The 22878-nt window shown below is 40.9% G+C and overlaps 1 protein-coding gene across 1 annotated transcript in view; it reads left to right on the top strand.

Moving 5' to 3' along the window:
* The window catches only part of tank (TRAF family member-associated NFKB activator), a 65511-nt gene that overhangs the window by 12383 nt on the left and 30250 nt on the right, over positions 1-22878 (top strand). The window contains exon 2 of the mRNA XM_061970651.2: positions 8783-8924. Coding sequence (XP_061826635.1) covers positions 8826-8924 — 99 coding nt within the window. The 5' untranslated portion in view covers positions 8783-8825. The remainder of the gene's footprint in view (positions 1-8782; positions 8925-22878) is intronic.

Below are 22878 nucleotides of genomic sequence, written 5' to 3'. Positions count from 1 at the left end.
TGCGAGCGGGAAACAATGTATGGAAGTAGTTTGCGAGCGGAAACAATGTATGAGAGTAGTTTGCGAGCGGAAACAATGTATGAAAGTAGTTTGCGAGCGGAAACAATGTATGGCAGTAGTTTGCGAGCGGAAACAATTAATGGAAGTAGTTTGCAAGCGGAAACAATGTATGGAAGTAGTTTGCGAGCGGAAACAATGTATGGGAGTAGTTTGCAAGCGGAATCAATGTATGGAAGTACTGTGCGAGCGGAAGCAATGTATGGAAGTAGTTTGTGAGCGGAAACAATGTATGGAAGTAGTTTGCGAGCGGAAACAATGTATGGAAGTAGTTTGCAAGCGGAAACAAAGTATGGAGGTAGTTTGCGAGCAGAAACAATGTATGGAAGTAGTTTGAGAGCGGAAACAATGTATGGAAGTAGTTTGCGAGCGGAAACGATGTACGGAAGTAGTTTGCGAGCGGAAACAATGTACGGAAGTAGGTTGCGAGCGGAAACAATGTATGGAAGTAGTTTGCGAGCGGCAACAATGTATGGAAGTAGTTTGCGAGCAGAAACGATGTATGGAAGTAGTTTGCGAGTGGAAACAATGTATGGGAGTAGTTTGCGAGCGGGAAACAATGTATGGAAGTAGTTTGCGAGCAGAAACGATGTATGGAAGCAGTTTGCGAGGGGAAACAATGTATGGAAGTAGTGTGCGAGCGGAAACAATGTATGGAAGTAGTTTGCGAGCGGAAACAATGTATGGAAGAAGTTTGCGAGCGGAAACGATGTATGGAAGCAGTTTGCGAGGGGAAACAATGTATGGAAGTAGTGTGTGAGCGGAAACAATGTCTGGAAGTAGTTTGCGAGCGGAATCGATGTATGGAAGAAGTTTGCGAGCGGAAACAATGTATGGAAGTAGTTTGCGAGCGCAGACAATGTATGGAAGTAGTTTGAGAGCGGAAACAATGTATGGAAGTAGTTTGCGAGCAGAAACGATGTATGGAAGCAGTTTGCGAGCGGAAACAATGTATGGAAGTAGTTTGTGAGCGGAAACAATGTATGGAAGAAGTTTGCGTGCAGAAACAAATGTATGGAAGTAGTTTGCGAGCGGGAAACAATGTATGGAAGTAGTTTGCGAGCGGAAACAATGTATGAGAGTAGTTTGCGAGCGGAAACAATGTATGAAAGTAGTTTGCGAGCGGAAACAATGTATGGCAGTAGTTTGCGAGCGGAAACAATTAATGGAAGTAGTTTGCAAGCGGAAACAATGTATGGAAGTAGTTTGCGAGCGGAAACAATGTATGGGAGTAGTTTGCAAGCGGAATCAATGTATGGAAGTACTGTGCGAGCGGAAGCAATGTATGGAAGTAGTTTGTGAGCGGAAACAATGTATGGAAGTAGTTTGCGAGCGGAAACAATGTATGGAAGTAGTTTGCAAGCGGAAACAAAGTATGGAGGTAGTTTGCAAGCAGAAACAATGTATGGAAGTAGTTTGAGAGCGGAAACAATGTATGGAAGTAGTTTGCGAGCGGAAACGATGTACGGAAGTAGTTTGCGAGCGGAAACAATGTACGGAAGTAGGTTGCGAGCGGAAACAATGTATGGAAGTAGTTTGCGAGCGGCAACAATGTATGGAAGTAGTTTGCGAGCAGAAACGATGTATGGAAGTAGTTTGCGAGTGGAAACAATGTATGGGAGTAGTTTGCGAGCGGAAACAATGTATGGAAGTAGTTTGCGAGCGTAAACAATGTATGGAAGTAGTTTGTGAGCGGAAACAATGTATGGAAGTAGTTTGTGAGCGGAAACAATGTATGGAAGTAGTTTGTGAGCGGAAACAATGTATGGAAGTAGTTATCTGTAGTCTGCTGACGTATGCAGTATCATATTCTGTCATTTATCTACATATTATTTTGTCTACATTATAAAGGACAAACTGTAAACAAATATTATTAAGCCACTTGTTCATTTACTGTTAATATCTGCTTATTTTCAGTTTTAACATGTTCTATTTACACTTCAGTTCAAAAGTAATAATCACTTATTCTTCTCTTCTTTGATACTTTACATTAGTTTTGGATGATACCACACATTTAGGTATCGATCCGATACCAAGTAGTTACAGGATCATACATTGGTCATATTCAAAGTCCTCATGTGTCCAGGGACACACTTCATGACATAATATGTTTTTAAAAAAAAAGGAAAAATATCGATGTAGTCATACAGTATCGACTAGATACGCTATTGTACTTGGTATCATTACAGTGGACGTCAGGTGTAGATCCATTCATGACATTTGTTTACATTGTGACGCCGGTGAGCTATTGTATCCTCCTACGGTGTGTAGTGAAGCATGTTTCGCTAATCCTCGTCCTCCAGTGATAATGCTACCTGCAAGAAACTTACTTGGTATCGATGCGATACCAAGTAGTTACAGGATCATACATTGGTCATATTCAAAGTCCTCATGTGTCCTTTATGACTTTATAAACATAATATGAATTTTTTTTAAAACAAAAAAATGATTTTGTTATGCTAAAAATATTGATGCAATCATAGAAGTATCGATACGCTTTTGTACTTGGTATCATTATAGTAGCTATCAGGTGTAGATCCACCCATGGCATTTGTTTACATTGTGACGACTGTCTATTTGTATCAATCCCTTGTTTACATCCTAGCTTAACCTCCGACGGTGTGTAGTGAAGCATGTTTAGCTATTCCTCGTCCTCCAGTGATAATAATACTTGTAATCAACTCACTTGATTCGTCGCCATGGAGACCAGGGATTAGTGACTTAGAAGTAGCTAAAACAGTGTTATAACTTCACCTTTATCTTTACTTTTTTAGGCCAAAATGCGTCCGTTCTCCCTTTTCTGTTTACACACTGTGTCTGCTTGTAAGTACTCTGTGTGCGTGCACTGCCGAACATGCTCCTCTACCAGTACATTTCAAAGAGGGTATAGTACTGTTTTTGATTCATTATATAGAATCTTCAAATAAGCTGACATAGTTTCCACACGGCTCGTATGTGCCGTGATATTATTTCTATAAATTAGAAATAAACTAACATCCATCCATCCATCTTCTTCCGCTTATCCGAGGTCGGGTCGCGGGGGCAGCAGCCTAAGCAGGGAAGCCCATACTTCCCTCTCCCCAGCCACTTGGTCCAGCTCCTCCCGGGGGATCCCGAGGCATTCCCAGGCCAGCCGGGAGAGATAGTCTTCCCAACGTGTCCTGGGTCTTCCCCGTGGCCTCCTACCGGTCGGACGTGCCCTAAACACCTCCCTAGGGAGGCGTTCGGGTGGCATCCTGACCAGATGCCCGAACCACCTCATCTGGCTCCTCTCGATGTGGAGGAGCAGCGGCTTTACTTTGAGTTCCCCCCGGATGACAGAGCTTCTCACCCTATCTCTAAGGGAGAGCCCCGCCACCCGGCGGAGGAAACTCATTTCGGCCGCTTGTACCCGTGATCTTGTCCTTTCGGTCATGACCCAAAGCTCATGACCGTAGGTGAGGATGGGAACGTAGATCGACCGGTAAATCGAGAGCTTTGCCTTCCGGCTCAGCTCCCTCTTCACCACAACGGATCGATACAGCGTCCGCATTACTGAAGACGCCGCACCGATCCGCCTGTCGATCTCACCGTCCACTCTTCCCTCACTCGTGAACAAGACTCCGAGGTACTTGAACTCCTCCACTTGGGGCAAGATCTCCTCCCCAACCCGGAGATGGCACTCCACCCTTTTCCGGGCGAGAACCATGGACTCGGACTTGGAGGTGCTGATTCTCATCCCAGTCGCTTCACACTCGGCTGCGAACCGATCCAGTGAGAGCTGAAAATCTTTGCCAGATGAAGCCATCAGGACCACATCATCTGCAAAAAGCAGGGACCTAATCCTGCAGCCACCAAACCAGATACCCTCAACGCCTTGACTACGCCTAGAAATTCTGTTTATAAAAGTTATGAACAGAATGGGTGACAAACGGCAGCCTTGGCGGAGTCCAACCCTCACTGGAAACGGGTTCGACTTACTGCCGGCAATGCGGACCAAGCTCTGACACTGATTATACAGGGAGCGAACCGCCACAATAAGACAGTCCGTTACCCCATACTCTCTGAGCACTCCCCACAGGACTTCCCGGGGTACACGGTCGAATGCCTTCTCCAAGTCCACAAAGCACATGTAGACTGATTGGGCAAACTCCCATGCACCCTCAAGGACCCTGCCGAGAGTATAGAGCTGGTCCACAGTTCCACGACCAGGACAAAAACCACACTGTTCCTCCTGAATCGGAGGTTCGACTATCCGGCGTAGCCTCCTCTCCAGTACACCTGAATAGACCTTACCGGGAAGGCTGAGGAGTGTGATCCCACGATAGTTGGAACACACCCTCCGCTTCCCCTTCTTAAAGAGAGGAACCACCACCCCGGTCTGCCAATCCAGAGGTACCGCCTCCGATGTCCACGCGATGTTCCAGAGTCTTGTCAACCAAGACAGCCCCACAACATCCAGAGCCTTAAGGAACTCCGGGCGGATCTCAGCCACCCCCGGGGCCTTGCCACCAAGGAGCTTTTTAACTACCTCGGCAACCTCAGCCCCAAAAATAGAAGAGTCCACCACAGATTCCCCAGGCCCTGCTTCCTCATAGGAAGACGTGCTGGTAGGATTGAGGAGGTCTTCGAAGTATTCCCTCCACCGATCCACAACATCCGCAGTCGAGGTCAGCAGAACACCATCCTCACCATACACGGTGTTGACATTGCACTGCTTCCCCTTCCTGAGGCGGCGGATGGTGGTCCAAAATCGCTTCGAAGCCGTCCGGAAGTCGTTTTCCATGGCTTCCTCGAACTCCTCCCATGTCCGAGTTTTTGCCTCCGCGACCGCTGAAGCCGCACATCGCTTGGCCTGTCGGTACCTGTCTGCTGCTTCCGGAGTCCTATGAGCCAAAAGAGCCTGATAGGACTCTTTCTTCAGCTTGACGGCATCCCTTACCGCTGGTGCGGGTTCTAGGATTACCGCCACGACAGGCACCAACCACCTTGCGGCCACAGCTCCAATCGGCCGCCTCGACAATAGAGGCACGGAACATCGTCCACTCGGACTTAATGTCCAGCGCCTCCCTCGTGACATGTTCAAAATACTTCCGGAGGTAGGAATTGAAACTCTTTCTGACAGGAGACTCTGCCAGACGTTCCCAGCAAACCCTCACAATGCGTTTGGGCCTGCCAGGTCTGTCCGGCATCCTCCCCCACCATCGCAGCCAACTCACCTCCAGGTGGTGATCGGTAGAAAGCTCCGCCCCTCTCTTCACCCGAGTGTCCAAAACATGAGGCCGCAAATCCGATGACACAACTACAAAGTCGATCATGGAACTGCGGCCTAGGGTGTCCTGGTGCCAAGTGCACATATGGACACCCTTATGTTTGAACATGGTGTTTGTTATTGACAATCTGTGACGAGCACAAAAGTCCAACAACAAAACACCACTCGGGTTCAGATCCGGGTGGCCATTCTTCCCAATCACGCCTCTCCAGGTTTCACTGTCGCTGCCAACATGAGCGTTGAAGTACCCCAGTAGAACGAGGGAAACACCCGGGGGAGCACTCTCCAGTACTCCCTCGAGTGAATCCAAAAAGGCTGGGTACACTGAGCTGCCGTTTGGCGCGTAAGCGCAAACAACAGTCGGGACCTGTCCCCCCACCCGAAGGCGGAGGGAGGCTACCCTCTCGTCCACCGGGTTGAACTCCAACGTGCAGGCTTTGAGCCGGGGGGAAAAAAGAATTGCCACCCCAGCCCGTCGCCTCTCACTGCCGGCAACCCCAGAGTGGAAGAGAGTCCAGCCCCTCTCAAGAGAACTGGTTCCAGAGCCCTTGCTGTGTGTCGAAGTGAGTCCGACTATATCTAGCCGGAACTTCTCCACCTCACGCACTAGCGCAGGCTCCTTCCCCCCCAGCGAGGTGACGTTCCAAGAGCTAGCTTATGTAGCCGAGGATCGGACCGCCAAGTGCCCTGCCTTCGGCTGCCGCCCAGCTCACACTGCACCCGACCTCTATGGCCCCAGCTATGGGTGGTGAGCCCATTGGAGGGGGGACCCACGTTGCCTCTTTGGGCTGTGCCCGGCCGGGCCCCATGGGGACAGGCACGGCCACCAGGCGCTCGCCATCGTGCCCCACCTCCGGGCCTGGCTCCAGAGGGAAATCTGGGTTCTTTTTCCGTGTTCTTCATAGAGGTCTTCGAGCTGCTCTTTGTCTGATCCCTCACCTAGGACCAGTTTGCCTTGGGAGACCCTACCAGGGGGCATAGAAGCCCCTGGACAACATAGCTCCTAGGATCATTGGGACACGCAAACTCCTCTACCACGTTAAGGTGGCAGCTCAGAGAGGAAATAACACATTTTTTTAATTTAATTTAATTTTTTAATATTTTAATATTTATTTATTTTTTAATTTAATTTAATTTTTATTTCATGTGGTCATCAGTTCATGTGAACAGTACACTTCAAGTGTATAGCAGATAAATAAATAAAACAACTTTTAACATGTTAAAAGTGCAATTTCAATGTTGTTGATTTGTTGTTGAAGTGAGGAATGTATACGAAAATGAATGTTATGGCAGGCAATTTTTTTTTTTAAATATTTCAACTATTTTCTGTAAAATATGCATTGACACTCTATTAATCGGAAAAACTCAAATAGCACAATAATTGGGAGCTGTAGCCCTAAAGACAGGGTCTCAAACCCGGTTCACCTAGGGGGCCGCTGGAGGTAGAGTCTGGGTCGCTTTACGTATTCACTTCGCACGATATTGACATTATAAATGTAATAAATCTAGAATTTGCAATAAAGCTTTTAATGCTATCATTAAATTCTGTTAAAGTATGTTGGTGACATATTTTAGCTAACGTCCCTTCACAGTGCAAAGGAACATTCATGTTGTTGACCCTTTTGTTCATAAAAACAAGGTCCACTTCTCAGCTTTAGTATTTTTATTTGTATTTATTTATTTTTTTTTTTTTTTTAACTTTCATTTTCATTTTTATTTTTTATTTATTTATTTATTAATACATTTATTTATTTTTATTTTTATTTTTATTTTTATTTTTATTTTTATTTTTATTTTTATTTTTATTTTTATTTTTATTTTTATTTTTATTTTTTAATTAATTAATTTATTAATGAATTTTTTTTTATTTTTTATTTTTTATTTTTTATTAATTAATTAATTTATTTATTTATTTTTATTTTTATTTTTATTTTATCTTTTATTTGGCATTTTTTGTATTTTACTTTATATGGTCATCAGTTCATGTAGACGGTACACTAACGTCCCTTCACAGTGCAAAGGAACATTTATGTTGTTCACCCTTTTGTTCATAAAAACAAGGTCCACTTCTCAGCTTTAGTATTTTTATTTGTATTTATTTTTTTTATTTTTTTTTTAACTTTCATTTTCATTTTTATTTTTTATTATTTTTTATTATTATTATTATTATTATTATTTATTTTTTATTTTTTTATTTTTTTATATTTTATTATAATTTTTATTTATTCATGTATTAATTTATTTGTTTGTTTGTTTATTTATTTATGTATTTGTTTGTTTATTTATTTAAATTCAAATGTTATGTTATGTTATGTTATGTTTTATATGGTCATCAGTTCATGTAAACGGTACACTAACAGACAGAAAAGGGAGAACGGACGCATTTCGGTCTAAAAAGTACTCTAAATCACTAATCCTGGCCTGCATGGCGACAAATAAAGTAAGTTTCTTACAAGTAGCATTATCACTGGAGGACGAGGAATAGCTAAACATGCTTCACTACATGCCGTAGGGGGATACAATAGCAATGTAAACAAACCCCATGGGTGGATCTACACCTAACATCCACTGTAATGATACCAAGTACAAGAGCGTATCTAGTCGATACTACTATGATTACATTGATATCTTTTATCGTTCGTTTTATTAAAATGAAATATGTCTCTGGACACATGAGGACTTTGCATATGACCAATGTATGATCCTGTAACTACTTGGTATCGGATCGATACCTAAATGTGTGGTATCGTCCAAAACTAATGTAAAGTATCAAAGAAGAGAAGAATAAGTGATTATTACATTTTAACAGAAGTGTAGATAGAACATGTTAAAAGAGAAAAATAAGAAGATATTAACAGTAAATGAACAAGTGGATTAATAATCCATTTTTTACAGTTTGTCCCTCATAATGTGTACAAAATAATAGGTGTATAAATGACACAATATGTTACTGCATAGACTAATTAGGAGTCTTTGTTTGTTTACTTACTACTAAAAGACAAGTTCACTATTTTATTTAAGAACTAAATTACAATAATAAACATATGTTTAATGTACCTTAAGATTTTTTGTTCAAATAAAGACAATAATGACATTTTTGGTGGTCCCCTTTATTTAAAAAAGTATCGGAATACATTTTGGTAGCGGTACTACAATATTGGTACCGGGACAAGCCCACACTGCTTACGTCCACAGCCAAATTAGGAGCCTGTGTTACTCCTTTAGAAATGTCTACTACCATTTATCTACCAAATTGTGTTTCCCAGCATGCTTTGCTGCAATTGTTTTCTTCAAAGATGCATTATTAGAGTTGATGTCGTTGTTGTTTATAATTCCCCAGAGTTGTAGTCGTCGTTGCCATTCCTAGTTTTAGTCAGTGTTTGATGAAATATGGCCACTATATTCTGTATAATTTTTTTACAGTTATGTCTCCATGGATTAGTGTTGTTCTAATGGCATTGTGTGTGTTTGCAGGGCCCATGTCTGCTGTGTCGGGGATGATTGTGGAGCCCCCGGCATGGAGAGGAACATCGGAGACCAGCTCAACAAAGCTTTCGAAGCTTATCGCCAGGTCTCCATCGAGAAAGACAACGCCAAAAAGGAGCTGCAGCAAATTGTGAGTTTGCAACGTGTTTAAGGCTTAACGATTATTTTTCTATCGATTAATCTATAGATATTTTTTTCGATTAATCGGTTAATCTATAGATTATTTTTTCGATTAATCGGTTAATCTATAGATTATTTTTTCGATTAATCGGTTAATCTATAGATTATTTTTTTCGATTAATCTATAGATTATTTTTCCTTTTACCGATTATTTTTTTTATTTAAAATGAAGATGAAAAAATAAATTTAGGCCAGTTTTTCCAAAAGGCATGACTTATTTACAAAAAAAAAAAGTATGGCCACTCAGTCAACATTGACAACAACATGACAAAATATTTTGTAACAATGTAAACATTTAAAACTTTTAACATTTAACAAAATTAAAAGTAGCTTACCGTATTTTCCGCACTATAAGGCGCACCGGATTATTAGCCGCACCTTCAATGAATTACATATTTCATAACTTTGTCCACCAATAAGCCGCCCCGGATTATAAGCCGCGCCTACGCTGCGCTAAAGGGAATGTCAAAAAAACAGTCAGATAGTTCAGTCAAACTTTAATACTATATTGAAAACCAGCGTTCTAACAACTCTGTCCCAAAATGTACGCAAATGTGCAATCACAAACATAGTAAAATTCAAAATGGTGTAGAGCAATAGCAACATAATGTTGCTCGAACGTTAATGTCACAACACACAAAATAAACATAGCGCTCACCTTCTGAAGTTATTCTTCATTCGTAAATCCTTCGAATTCTTCGTCTTCGGTGTCCGAATTGAAAAGTTGCGCAAGCGTGGGATCCAAAATGGCCGGTTCCGTCTCGTCGAAGTCATCGGAGTCAGTGTCACTGTTGTTGTCCAGTAGTTCTGTGAATCCTGCCTTCCGGAAAGCTCGGACCACAGTTGTGACCGAAATATCTGCCCAGGCATTTACGATCCACTGGCAAATGTTGGCGTATGTCGTCCGGCGCTGTCTGCCCGTCTTAGTGAAGGTGTGTTCGCCTTCGGAGCTGTGTGAAAAAAGCCACCCGGCCTCTTCGCGTAAACTTCCCTTAACCACTCGCTCATCTTTTCTTCATCCATCCATCCCTTCGAGTTAGCTTTTATGATGACGCCGGCTGGAAAGGTCTCTTTTGGCAAGGTCTTCCTTTTGAATATCGCCATGGGTGGAAGTTAGCATGGCAAGCTAGAACCACAGTGAAGGATGACTTCTCATTCCCTGTGGTGCGAATATTCACCGTACGTGCTCCCGTTCCACAGTGCGGTTCACAGGAATATCAGTTGCTGTGAAATACGGTAGTAATCTGTGTGCGGATGGAGAGATTGCGTCTTTTTATGAACCGGATCCTTGTCGCTTAGTAGGAGCCATTTTGTGGTCTTTACAGATGTAAACAGGAAATGAAACGTACGGTGATATCCGCGCGTTTTTTCTTCTTCTTCCGGGGGCGGGTGGTTGCTTACAGTAGAAGAAGAAGCGCTTCCTGTTCTATGGGGGCGGGTGCTTTCCTTGGCGGTTGCTTGCGTAGAAGAAGAAGCGCTTCCTGTTCTACCGGGAAAAAAGATGGCGGCTGTTTACCGAAGTTGCGAGATCGAAACTTTATGAAAATGAATCGTAATAAAGCGCACCGGGTTATAAGGCGCACTGTCAGCTTTTGAGAAAATTTGTGGTTTTTAGGTGCGCCTTATAGTGCGGAAAATACGGTATTTGCTTTTTAATGTGCAAATATAAAAGTAAACATCCAGTGCAAATCTTAATATTCTGCAATAGTATAAGCATTTCACAAGTAAAAGTATTGCTTATTTTGCTTTAAAATGTGCAAAAATAAAGATAAACATCCAATACAAAAAAGTGCAAAACTAAATATTCTGTAACAGTGTAAACTAAGGCTGAAACGACACGTCGACGTAGTCGACGTCATCGGTTACGTAAATATGTCGACGCCGTTTTTGTGCGTCGGCGCGTCGCATATTTACGTCACACTACTGTCATGGCGGAGCGCAAAGCAGACGATGCGAGCGAGGGGAAAAAAGCACGCCAAAAGTCGTCAAAAGTGTGGGAGTATTTCAATAAACGGCCTAATAATGTTGTTGTATGCACACTGTGTCGAGCGGAAATGGCCTATCATAGCAGCACAACGGCTATGAAGGAACATTTGAAAAGAAAACCCCCGACAGCGTTCTTGCCATCACCATCAACAAGTCAATCGTCCGCGTGCGTATACGTTGTCATTATTACACAAAAACATGAATGTGTCATTTGTATCTGCGTTGTAAATTCATAAACTAAAGCACCGTTTCGCTCTGAGAGGCGCGTTTGGCGTGCCTGTTCAGTGTTTACAAAGACGCGCTCCTCTTTAACGCTGTGGAGAGGCGGCGGCGGCGAGGCGGGGCGCGCCGGGAGCGACGCCGCAATCGTGCCCAGGTGCGCGATCCGCGCAGTTGGAAGAGAAAAGACTTTGTGTAAAATTAAAAGATTGTAAACCTGGCAAAGCCGTCTGGCGTTCAGTCTGTCGGTCCTGAAAGAACCCCACGGCACAAGACGTGTCACAAACGCTAACGTTAATTAGTTGTGCAAATACCTTTTACAACATTAACAGTTACATATACTATGTACAAACCAACAATTAACTTTCACTTTAATCATACTATCATTGTTGTGTTATTAAGCAAAATAAGCAATACTTTTACTTTTGTTGAAATGTTTACACTGTACACTTTTTTGTATTGGATGTTTAGCTTTATTTTTGCACATTTTAGCAAATAAGCAATACTTTTACTTTTGTTGAAATGTTTACACTTGTTACAGAATATTTCCGTTTTGCACTTTTTTGTATTGGATGTTTATCTTTATTTTTGCACATTTTAAAGCAAAATAAGCAATACTTTTACTTTTGAAATGCTTATACTATTCCAGAATATTAAGATTTGCACTGGATGTTTACTTTTATATTTGCACATTAAAAAGCAAATAAGCTACTTTTAATTTTGTTAAATGTTAAAAGTTTTAAATGTTTACATTGTTACAGAATATTTTGTCATGTTGTTGTCAATGTTGACTGAGTGGCCATACTTTTTTTTTTGTAAATAAAAGCCATGCCTTTTGAAAAAACTGGCCTACATTTATTTTTTCCTCTTCATTTAAAAAAAAAAGAAAAATCGGTAAAAGGAAAAATAATCTATAGATTAATCGAAAAAATAATCTATAGATTAACCAATTAATCGAAAAAATAATCCATAGATTAATCGATAGAAAAATAATCGTTAGCTGCAGCCCTAGTGTAAACATTTCAACAAAAGTAAAAGTATTGTTTATTTTGCTTAATAACACAACAATGATAGTATGATTAAAGTGAAAGTTAATTGTTCGTTTGTACATAGTATATGTAACTGTTAATGTTTTAAAAGGTATTTGCACAACTAATTAACGTTAGCGTCTTTGTAAACACTGAACAGGCACGCCAAACGCTCCTCTCAGAGTGAAACGGTGTTTTAGTTTATGAATTTACAACGCAGATACAAATGACACATTCATGTTTTTGTGTAATGATGACAACGTGTACTCACGCGGACGATTGACTAGTTGATGGTGATGGCAAGAACGCTGTCGGGTGTTTTCTTTTCAAATGTTCGTTCATAGCCGTTGTGCTGCTATGATAGGCCATTTCCGCTCGACACAGTGTGCATACAACAACTGTCAAGTGTTTTGCTTTTTTCGCTGTGCTTATCCCACACTTGAAGGGATGTACCAATGCTGAATGTGGCTTCTGGATTTCACTCAAAAGTTACTTTTTCCTTTTATTTTCCTTTAGTTTGCAACAGTTTTTCCAACGAAGAAACAGCTTCTTTTTTCTTCTTTAGTCTTTTTAGCAGTCTTTAGCAGTGTTAGTAGACTATAGTTTCTTTAGCTGTCTTTAGTAGCTTTTAGTAGCCTTTAGCTTCTTTAGTAGCCTTTAGCTTCTTTAGTAGCCTTTAGCTTCTTTATTAGGTGAAAAACCTTTAAGGACAAAACACCACAAGATTAACATGCTGTAAAAAATCAATCAATTATCAATCCCATAATTTACAATTATTAATTAGGCTATCAAACTCTTAACCATTAAACAAGTGCAAGAAAATGGACACATTTTTTCCCTTTAAGTTAAAACAGATTTTAAATAACTTGTCTCAACATCAATGCACCAAGATACATATAAAATACATTTATGCCCGGAAACACAATAGATAAATGCAGCAGAAAACCCAATATGCAAATACATAAATACCTAACCAATTAACCACCTATTTAGATACATATTTAAAATCCATATTCAATATAAATATATTATTAATATAGCAGTGAAACACTCAATCTTAAACGCCGTCTACTGGTAGAAAAATGCCCCTTTTTCTATGCCCTCACCAGCAGCCAATGATCCAACACAGTTAAATCCAACACTTGAAGTTGAGCGACTTCACCCTCCTGATGAAGCAAACTGCTCCAACATTTATCAAACTCGGCAAAGAATATCAACACTAAACAACAGTTACACAAACACCGTGTGTATTTAGCCTCCAGACTAAGCACGCTACATGCACACAACTCCCCCGCACCCCCCATTTCACCAGCGCAACAGGTGCGCCACACCCACAAAGAGAAATAAAGTGCAATCTTACCGGCTGTCCGTTCAGCTTTTGGTTTTGGTACACTTTTGGCACAACTCTGGGTTGTCTGTAATGAACTACCGTATTTTCCGCACTATAAGGCGCACCTAAAAACCACAATTTTTCTCAAAAGCTGACAGTGCGCCTTATAACCCGGTGCGCTTTATTACGATTCATTTTCATAAAGTTTCGATCTCGCAACTTCGGTAAACAGCCGCCATCTTTTTTCCCGGTAGAACAGGAAGCGCTTCTTCTTCTACGCAAGCAACCGCCAAGGAAAGCACCCGCCCCCATAGAACAGGAAGCGCTTCTTCTTCTACTGTAAGCAACCACCCGCCCCCGGAAGAAGAAGAAAAAACGCGCGGATATCACCGTACGTTTCATTTCCTGTTTACATCTGTAAAGACCACAAAATGGCTCCGAACTAAGCGACAAGGATCCGGTTCATAAAAAGACGCAATCTCTCCATCCGCACACGGATTACTACCGTATTTCACAGCAACTGATATTCCTGTGAACCGCACTGTGGAACGGGAGCACGTACGGTGAATATTCGCACCACAGGGAATGAGAAGTCATCCTTCACTGTGGTTCTAGCTTGCCATGCTAACTTCCACCCATGGTGATATTCAAAAGGAAGACCTTGCCAAAAGAGACCTTTCCAGCCGGCGTCATCATAAAAGCTAACTCGAAGGGATGGATGGATGAAGAAAAGATGAGCGAGTGGCTTTTTTCACACAGCTCCGAAGGCGAACACACCTTCACTAAGACGGGCAGACAGCGCCGGACGACAAACGCCAACATTTGCCAGTGGATCGTAAATGCCTGGGCAGATATTTCGGTCACAACTGTGGTCCGAGCTTTCCGGAAGGCAGGATTCACAGAACTGCTGCACAACAACAGCGACACTGAATCCGATGACTTCGACGAGACGGAGCCGGCCATTTTTGGATCCCACGCTTGCGCAACTTTTCAATTCGGACACCGAAGACGAAGAATTCGAAGGATTTACGAATGAAGAATAACTTCAGAAGGTGAGCGCTATGTTTATTTTGTGTGTTGTGACATTAACGTTCGAGCAACATTATGTTGCTATTGCTCTACACCATTTTGAATTTTACTATGTTTGTGATTGCACATTTGCGTACATTTTGGGACAGAGTTGTTAGAACGCTGGTTTTCAATATATTATTAAAGTTTGACTGAACTATCTGACTGTTTTTTTGACATTCCCTTTAGCGCAGCGTAGGCGCGGCTTATAATCCGGGGCGGCTTATTGGTGGACAAAGTTATGAAATATGTAATTCATTGAAGGTGCGGCTAATAATCCGGTGCGCCTTATAGTGCGGAAAATACGGTAAACCTGTTTCCACTCTGCGCTGGCGTCTTTTGTACTCCTTGATTTGACACAGCGGTCTAATTACCGGGCTCGCGCACCAGCAGATGAGACGGTAGTGCCCCGCGTTATACCTGCGCGGGAACGTAAACTGATCGGCTCTGATCATATAAACCGACTGGCCGAAATAATGCCGAATTATATACATTTCCTGGGGTTGCCTAGGTGAATAGGGATGCGGATGTGCTCTAAGATAAAATATAATTTTATTAAGTGGGGTTTGGCTGGTTGCTAAACAGCCACAGTTGCGAGCTCGCGCTTCAGCTGACGAGACAGCTGTTCGCCGCTACAACATTATTAGGCCGTTTATTGAAATACTCCCACACTTTTGACGACTTTTGGCATGCTTTTTTCCCCCTCCCTCGCACCGCTCGCATCGTCTGCTTTGCGCTCCGCCATGACGGTAGTGTGACGTAAATATGCGACGCGTCGACGCACAAAAACGGCGTCGACGTATTTACGTAACCGATGACGTCGACGCGTCGTTTCAGCCTTAAACGCGTTGCACAGTTCAATGGTTAGCCACAACATTAGGTACACTTGCGCGAGCTCGTGGTTGCCCAAAGCAAAATAGTCTGCCGTGTACAGAAAACTAGAAGGAACTTTTATGTTCTTCACACTTTTGTTCATAAAAACATCTACATTTCAGCTTTGGTATTTTTATAAAAAAAAATGTTGTCCATCCATCCATCCATCTTCTTCCGCTTATCCGAGGTCGGGTCGCGGGGGCAGCAGCCTAAGCAGGGAAGCCCAGACTTCCCTCTCCCCAGCCACTTCGTCCAGCTCCTCCCGGGGGATCCCGAGGCGTTCCCAGGCCAGCCGGGAGACATAGTCTTCCCAACGTGTCCTGGGTCTTCCTCGTGGCCTCCTACCGGTCGGACATGCCCTAAACACCTCCTTAGGGAGGCGCTCGGGTGGCATCCTGACCAGATGCCCGAACCACCTCATCTGGCTCCTCTCGATGCGGAGGAGCAGCGGCTTTACTTTGAGCTCCCCCCGGATGACAGAGCTTCTCACCCTATCTCTAAGGGAGAGCCCCGCCACCCGGCGGAGGAAACTCATTTCGGCCGCTTGTACCCGTGATCTTGTCCTTTCGGTCATAACCCAAAGCTCATGACCATAGGTGAGGATGGGAACGTAGATCGACCGGTAAATTGAGAGCTTTGCCTTCCGGCTCAGCTCCTTCTTCACCACAACGGATCGATACAGCGTCCGCATTACTGAAGACGCCGCACCGATCCGCCTGTCGATCTCACGATCCACTCTTCCCTCACTCGTGAACAAGACTCCGAGGTACTTGAACTCCTCCACTTGGGGCAAGATCTCCTCCCCAACCCGGAGATGGCACTCCACCCTTTTCCGGGCGAGAACCATGGACTCGGACTTGGAGGTGCTGATTCTCATCCCAGTCGCTTCACACTCAGCTGCGAACCGATCCAGTGAGAGCTGAAGATCCTGGCCAGATGAAGCCATCAGGACCAAATCATCTGCAAAAAGCAGAGACCTAATCCTGCAGCCACCAAACCGGATCCCCTCAACGCCTTGACTGCGCCTAGAAATTCTGTCCATAAAAGTTATGAACAGAATCGGTGACAAAGGGCAGCCTTGGCGGAGTCCAACCCTCACCGGAAACGTGTCCGACTTACTGCCGGCAATGCGAACCAAGCTCTGACACTGATCATACAGGGAGCGGACCGCCACAATCAGACAGTCCGAAACCCCATACTCTCTGAGCACTCCCCACAGGACTTCCCGAGGGACACGGTCGAATGCCTTCTCCAAGTCCACAAAGCACATGTAGACTGGTTGGGCAAACTCCCATGCACCCTCAAGGACCCTGCCGAGAGTATAGAGCTGGTCCACAGTTCCACGACCAGGACGAAAACCACACTGTTCCTCCTGAATCCGAGGTTCGACTATCCGGCGTAGCCTCCTCTCCAGTACACCTGAATAGACCTTACCGGGAAGGCTGAGGAGTGTGATCCCACGATAGTTAGAACACACCCTCCGGTTCCCCTTTTTAAAGAGAGGAACCACCACCCCGGTCTGCCAAATGTTGTATTTATTTAAAAAAAAAAAGTTTTAATTGTATTTATTTATTTTTTTACCGTATTTTTCGGACTATAAGTCGCAGTTTTTTTCATAGTTTGGCCGTGGGTGCGACTTATAGTCAGGAGCGACTTATGTGTGAAATTACTAACACAATAGCGTAAAATATCAAATAATATTATTGATCTCATTCACGTAAGAGACTAGACCAGGGGTCGGCAACCTTTACCAGTCAAAGAGCCATTTTGACCAGTTTCAAAATCATAGAAACGATGGGAGCCGCAAACATTTTTTTGAAATTTTAAATGAAATAACATTGCATACAATTTTTTTTTTTTTTGCTTTGTGCTATGTATAAACCAGGGGTCTCAGACACGCTGCCCACGCCTTTATGTGGAATTTGAAAGCTGGTGCGGCACGCGGGTTTTAAATGAATGGCGCTTGTCAGCGTCATGCGTGCCGTGATAGTACAGCATAGAGCACCCACTACAGCCAGCGTGCCTGATCAGCCACAAGTTGTATGGGGCTTCAGCTTGCTCACGTAGGTGACAGCAAGGCATACTTGGTCAACAACCACACAGGTCACACTGACGGTGGCGGTATAAAAAAAAAAACTTTAACACTCTTACTAATAATGCGCCACACTGTGAACCCACACCAAACAAGAATGACAAACAAATTTCGGGAGGACATCTGCACCGTAACACAACATAAACACAACAGGACAAATACCCAGAATCCATTATACACCCCCGCTACCAAACCCCGCACACCGCACACCGACGCACAGAGGGGGGGGGGAATAAACACATTTGAAAAAACAAGTGCAACTGTACTTATTTGCACAAAAGTGTTAACATTGTATTTCCATGGCATATTGCATTGTAACTACAAACCCCGTTTCCATATGAGTTGGGAAATTGTGTTAGGTGTAAATATAAACGGAATACAATGATTTGCAAATCCTTTTCAAGCCATATTCAATTGAATATGCTACAAAGACAACATATTTGATGTTCAAACTCATAAACTTTATTTTTCTTTTGCAAATAATAAGGGGGGGGGGGGGGAGGGGTTGGGGTGATGTGTGAGGGAGCAGGGTTGGGGTGGGCGCGGGGTTTGGTGGTAGCAGGGGTGTATAATGTAGCCCGGAAGAGTCAGGGCTGCATGGGATTCTGGGTGTTTGTTCTGTTGTGTTTATGTTGTGTTAAGGTGCAGATGTTCTCCCGAAATGTGTTTGTCATTCGTGTTTGGTTTTGGTTCAAAGTGTGGCGCATTATTAGTAAATAAATAAATAAATGGGTTGTACTTGTATAGCGCTTTTCTACCTTCAAGGTACTCAAAGCGCTTTGACACTACTTCCACATTTACCCATTCACACACACATTCACACACTGATGGAGGGAGCTGCCATGCAAGGCGCTAACCAGCACCCATCAGGAGCAAGGGTGAAGTGTCTTGCTCAGGACACAACGGACATGACGAGGTTGGTACTAGGTGGGGATTGAACCAGGGACCCTCGGGTCGCGCACGGCCATTCTTCCACTGCGCCACGCCGTCCCTAGTAAGAGTGTTAAAGTTGTTTTATATGACCACCGTCAGTGTAACCTGTGTGGCTGTTGACCAAGTATGCCTTGCTGTCACGTACGTGTGCAAGCAACTTTTTTTTTTGTAAATAAAAGCCATGCCTTTTGAAAAAACTGGCCTACATTTATTTTTTCCTCTTCATTTAAAAAAAAAAAAAAAAATCGGTAAAAGGAAAAATAATCTATAGATTAATCGAAAAAATAATCTATAGATTAACCGATTAATCGAAAAAATAATCTATAGATTAATCGATAGAAAAATAATCGTTAGCTGCAGCCCTAGTGTAAACATTTCAACAAAAGTAAAAGTATTGCTTATTTTGCTTAATAACACAACAATGATAGTATGATTAAAGTGAAAGTTAATTGTTCGTTTGTACATAGTATATGTAACTGTTAATGTTGTAAAAGGTATTTGCACAACTAATTAACGTTAGCGTCTTTGTAAACACTGAACAGGCACGCCAAACGCTCCTCTCAGAGTGAAACGGTGTTTTAGTTTATGAATTTACAACGCAGATACAAATGACACATTCATGTTTTTGTGTAATGATGACAACGTATACTCACGCGGACGATTGACTAGTTGATGGTGATGACAAGAACGCTGTCGGGTGTTTTCTTTTCAAATGTTCGTTCATAGCCGTTGTGCTGCTATGATAGGCCATTTCCGCTCGACACAGTGTGCATACAACAACTGTCAAGTGTTTTGCTTTTTGACCAAGTATGCCTTGCTGTCACGTACGTGTGCAAGCAGAAGATGTATATTGTATAACAAGTATTGGGCTGGCACGCTGTTAATACAGATTGTAGAGGGCGCCAAATGTTGTACCATCATGGCACGCCCTTATTATAGCCATAAGGGTGAAAATCGGTGAATATTAATCCCGGGAGTTTTCTGCGAGAGGCACTGAAATCCGGAAGTCTCACGGGAAAATTGGGGGGTTCAGCAAGTAAGCTGCTGAGCCGCGTCAGAGTGATCAAAGAGCCGCATGCGGCTCCGGAGCCGCGGGTTGCCGACCCCTGGACTAGACGTATAAGATTTCATGGGATTTAGCGATTAGGAGTGACAGATTGTTTGGTAAACATATAGCATGTTCTATATGTTATAGTTATTTGAATGACTCTTACCATAATATGTTACGTTAACATACCAGTTGGTTGTTTATGCCTCATATAACGTACACTTATTCAGCCTGTTGTTCACTATTCTTTATTTATTTTAAATTGCCTTTCAAATGTCTAACAAAACAATAACAGTGCAATACTTTTTCATAACATGGTCACTACTGTCTAGTTTCTCTTGTTATATTCTTATTTTACTGTTATATTTTTATTCTCATTGTTGCTTTTTATTTTTATTCTTATTGTAATATTTTTCTATTTTGTTTCCATTTATACCCCCATTATTTACTTTTTACTTTTTAAATTCGATCTCAACTCTGTACACTGCTGCTGGAATTTAAATTTTCCTGAGGGAACTCTCCTGAAGGAATCAATAAAGTACTATCTATCTATCTATCTATCTATCTATCTATCTATCTATTGTTGGTGTTGGTGTTGGGTTTTATCAAATAAATTTTCCCCAAAAATGCGACTTATATATGTTTTTTTCCTTCTTTATTATGCATTTTCGGCCGGTGCGACTTATACTCCGGAGCGACTTATACTCCGAAAAATACGGTATTTAATTTAATTTTAATTTTATTTGGTCATCAGTTTATGTAAACAGTACACTTCACGTGCGTACATTTTTATAAAACATTTTTTTTTTTTTTTTTAATTTAATTTCATTTTAATTTTATTTGGTCACCAGTTCATGTAAACAGTGCACTTCAAGTGCATAGCAGATAAATAAATAAAAGTATCGGTATTATATACTTTTACTGATATATTTAATTTATTTTAATTTTTTTTAAAATATTTTTATATTTATTTGTTTTTAAATTTAATTTTAATTTTATTTGGTCATCAGTTCATGTAAACAGTACACTTCAAGTGCATAGCAGATAAATAAATAAAAGTATCGGTATTATATACTTTTACTGATATATTTTATTTAATTTAATTTTTTTTTAAATATTTTTATATTTATTTGTTTTTAAATTTAATTTTAGTTTTATTTGGTCATCAGTTCATGTAAACAGTGCACTTCAATTGCATAGCAGATAAATAAATAAAAGTATCGGTATTATATACTTTTACTGATATATTTATTTAATTAAATATTTTTTAAAATATTTTTATATTTATTTGTTTTTAAATTTAATTTTAATTTTATTTGGTCATCAGTTCATGTAAACAGTACACTTCAAGTGCATAGCAGATAAATAAATAAAAGTTTTGGTATCGTATACTTTTATTGATAAATGTAATTTCATTAAAATTTTTTAAGAATATCTATATTTATTTATTTTTTAATTTAATTTAATTTTAATTTTATTTGGTTATCAGTTCATGTAAACAGTACACTTCAAGTGCATAGCAGATAAATAAATAAAAGTATCGGTATCATATACTTTTATTGATAAATTGTATTTAATTTTTTTTTAAATTTTTAAATTTTTTATATTTATTTATTTAATTTATTTTAATTTTATTTGGTCATCAGTTCATGTAAACATCCAAACAATCATACACACACAACACATCTCATCTGTTGTGTTGTTGTGAACGACATCATGGATGTAACATCAATGCACAAACAGCAGTACAACTTGAGAGGCACACTTTCCCTTTCACAATAACAGCGCATGCTCAACCTCCTGTCTGACTGCGCTAACAAAATAAAGGTTTCAAGAAAGTACCTTACACAAGCATGTGGTGATACATTTACACAATTATTATTATTATATTATACATTGTATATGACACAAAAACACACACTGGTGGTTAAAATAAGTGAATAAACACTATTTTAAATGGAAAAACTGAATTTAATTTTTTCATATTTATTATTATTTTACTTGTTTATTTGTCACTCATTTATTTCCAGTTGTTCTTTTAAATTGTATTTTTAAAATGAGTGAATAATGGTGTTATTAATGGTGATTTCAATATCAATCAAAACAAATATTATTTTTGCCATAGTCGTCCAGCCTTAATATGAATGAATTATATATTTATATAGCGCTTTTCTCTAGTGACTCAAAGTGCTTTTACATAGTGAAAGCCAATATCTAAGTGACATTTAAAGCAGTGTGGGTGGCACTGGGAGCAGGTGGGTAAAGTGTCTTGCCCAAGGACACAACGGCAGTGACGAGGATGGCGGAAGCGGGGATCGAACATGGAACCCTCAAGTTGCTGGCACGGCCACTCTACCAACCGAGCCATACCGCCCCAGTATCTTGTAATGTTTCCCTATTTCTTTTCTTCCCAAACCTCCTTCATCACATGCTAATGCAGCCTGCCTGCTTTTAACATTAGTTTTTAAAATGCGGCAGCCGAATAAAAACAAGTTACGGGGAGCGAAAGGTTCTTAAAATTGTTAACATTGTTCTTCTTCTTCTTCTTCTTCTTCTTCTTCTTCTTCTTCTTCTTCTTCTTCTTCTTCTTCTTCTTCTTCTTCTTCTTCTTCTTCTTCTTCTTCTTCTTCTTCTTCTTCTTCTTCTTCTTCTTTTCTTCTTTTCTTGTTGTTGTTGTTGTTGTTCTTCTTCTTCTTCTGCTTCTTCTTCTTCTTTTAATTGTTCTTGTTCTTTTTCTTCTTCTTCTTCTTCTTTTAATTGTTCTTGTTCTTCTTCTTCTTTTAATTGTTCTTGTTCTTGTTATTGTTCTTCTTCTTGTTGTTCTTGTTCTTGTTCTTCTTGTTGTTCTTGTTCTTCTTGTTCTTCTTTTTCGTCTTCTTCTTTTAATTGTTCTTGTTCTTCTTGTTCTTGTTCTTCTTCTTCTTCTTGTTTTTGTTGTTCTTCTTGTTCTTGTTCTTCTTGTTCTTGTTCTTGTAATTGTTCTTGTTCTTCTTGTTATTGTTCTTCTTGTTCTTGTTTTTCTTGTTCTTCTTGTTCTTCTTGTTCTTCTTGTTCTTCTTCTTGTTCTTCTTCTTCTTGTTTTTCTTGTTTTTGTTCTTGTTCTTATTGTTCTTATTGTTCTTCGTGTTCTTGTTCTTGTTGTTCTTGTTCTTGTTCTTCTTGTTCTTCTTGTTATTGTTTTCTTGTTCTACTTGTTCTTCTTCTTCTTCTTCTTGTTTTAGTTCTTGTTCTTGTTTTTCTTCTTGTTCTTGTTTTTGTTCTTGTTCTTCGTCTTCTTCTTGCTGTTGTTATTGTTTTTCTTCTTCTTCTTCTTTTTCTTCTTCTTCT

Source organism: Nerophis lumbriciformis, linkage group LG13, assembly GCF_033978685.3.
Source record: "Nerophis lumbriciformis linkage group LG13, RoL_Nlum_v2.1, whole genome shotgun sequence".
Lineage (NCBI taxonomy): Eukaryota > Metazoa > Chordata > Actinopteri > Syngnathiformes > Syngnathidae > Nerophis > Nerophis lumbriciformis.
Note: the sequence above shows the minus strand (reverse complement) of the source record. Positions and strands in the feature narration are given on the sequence as shown.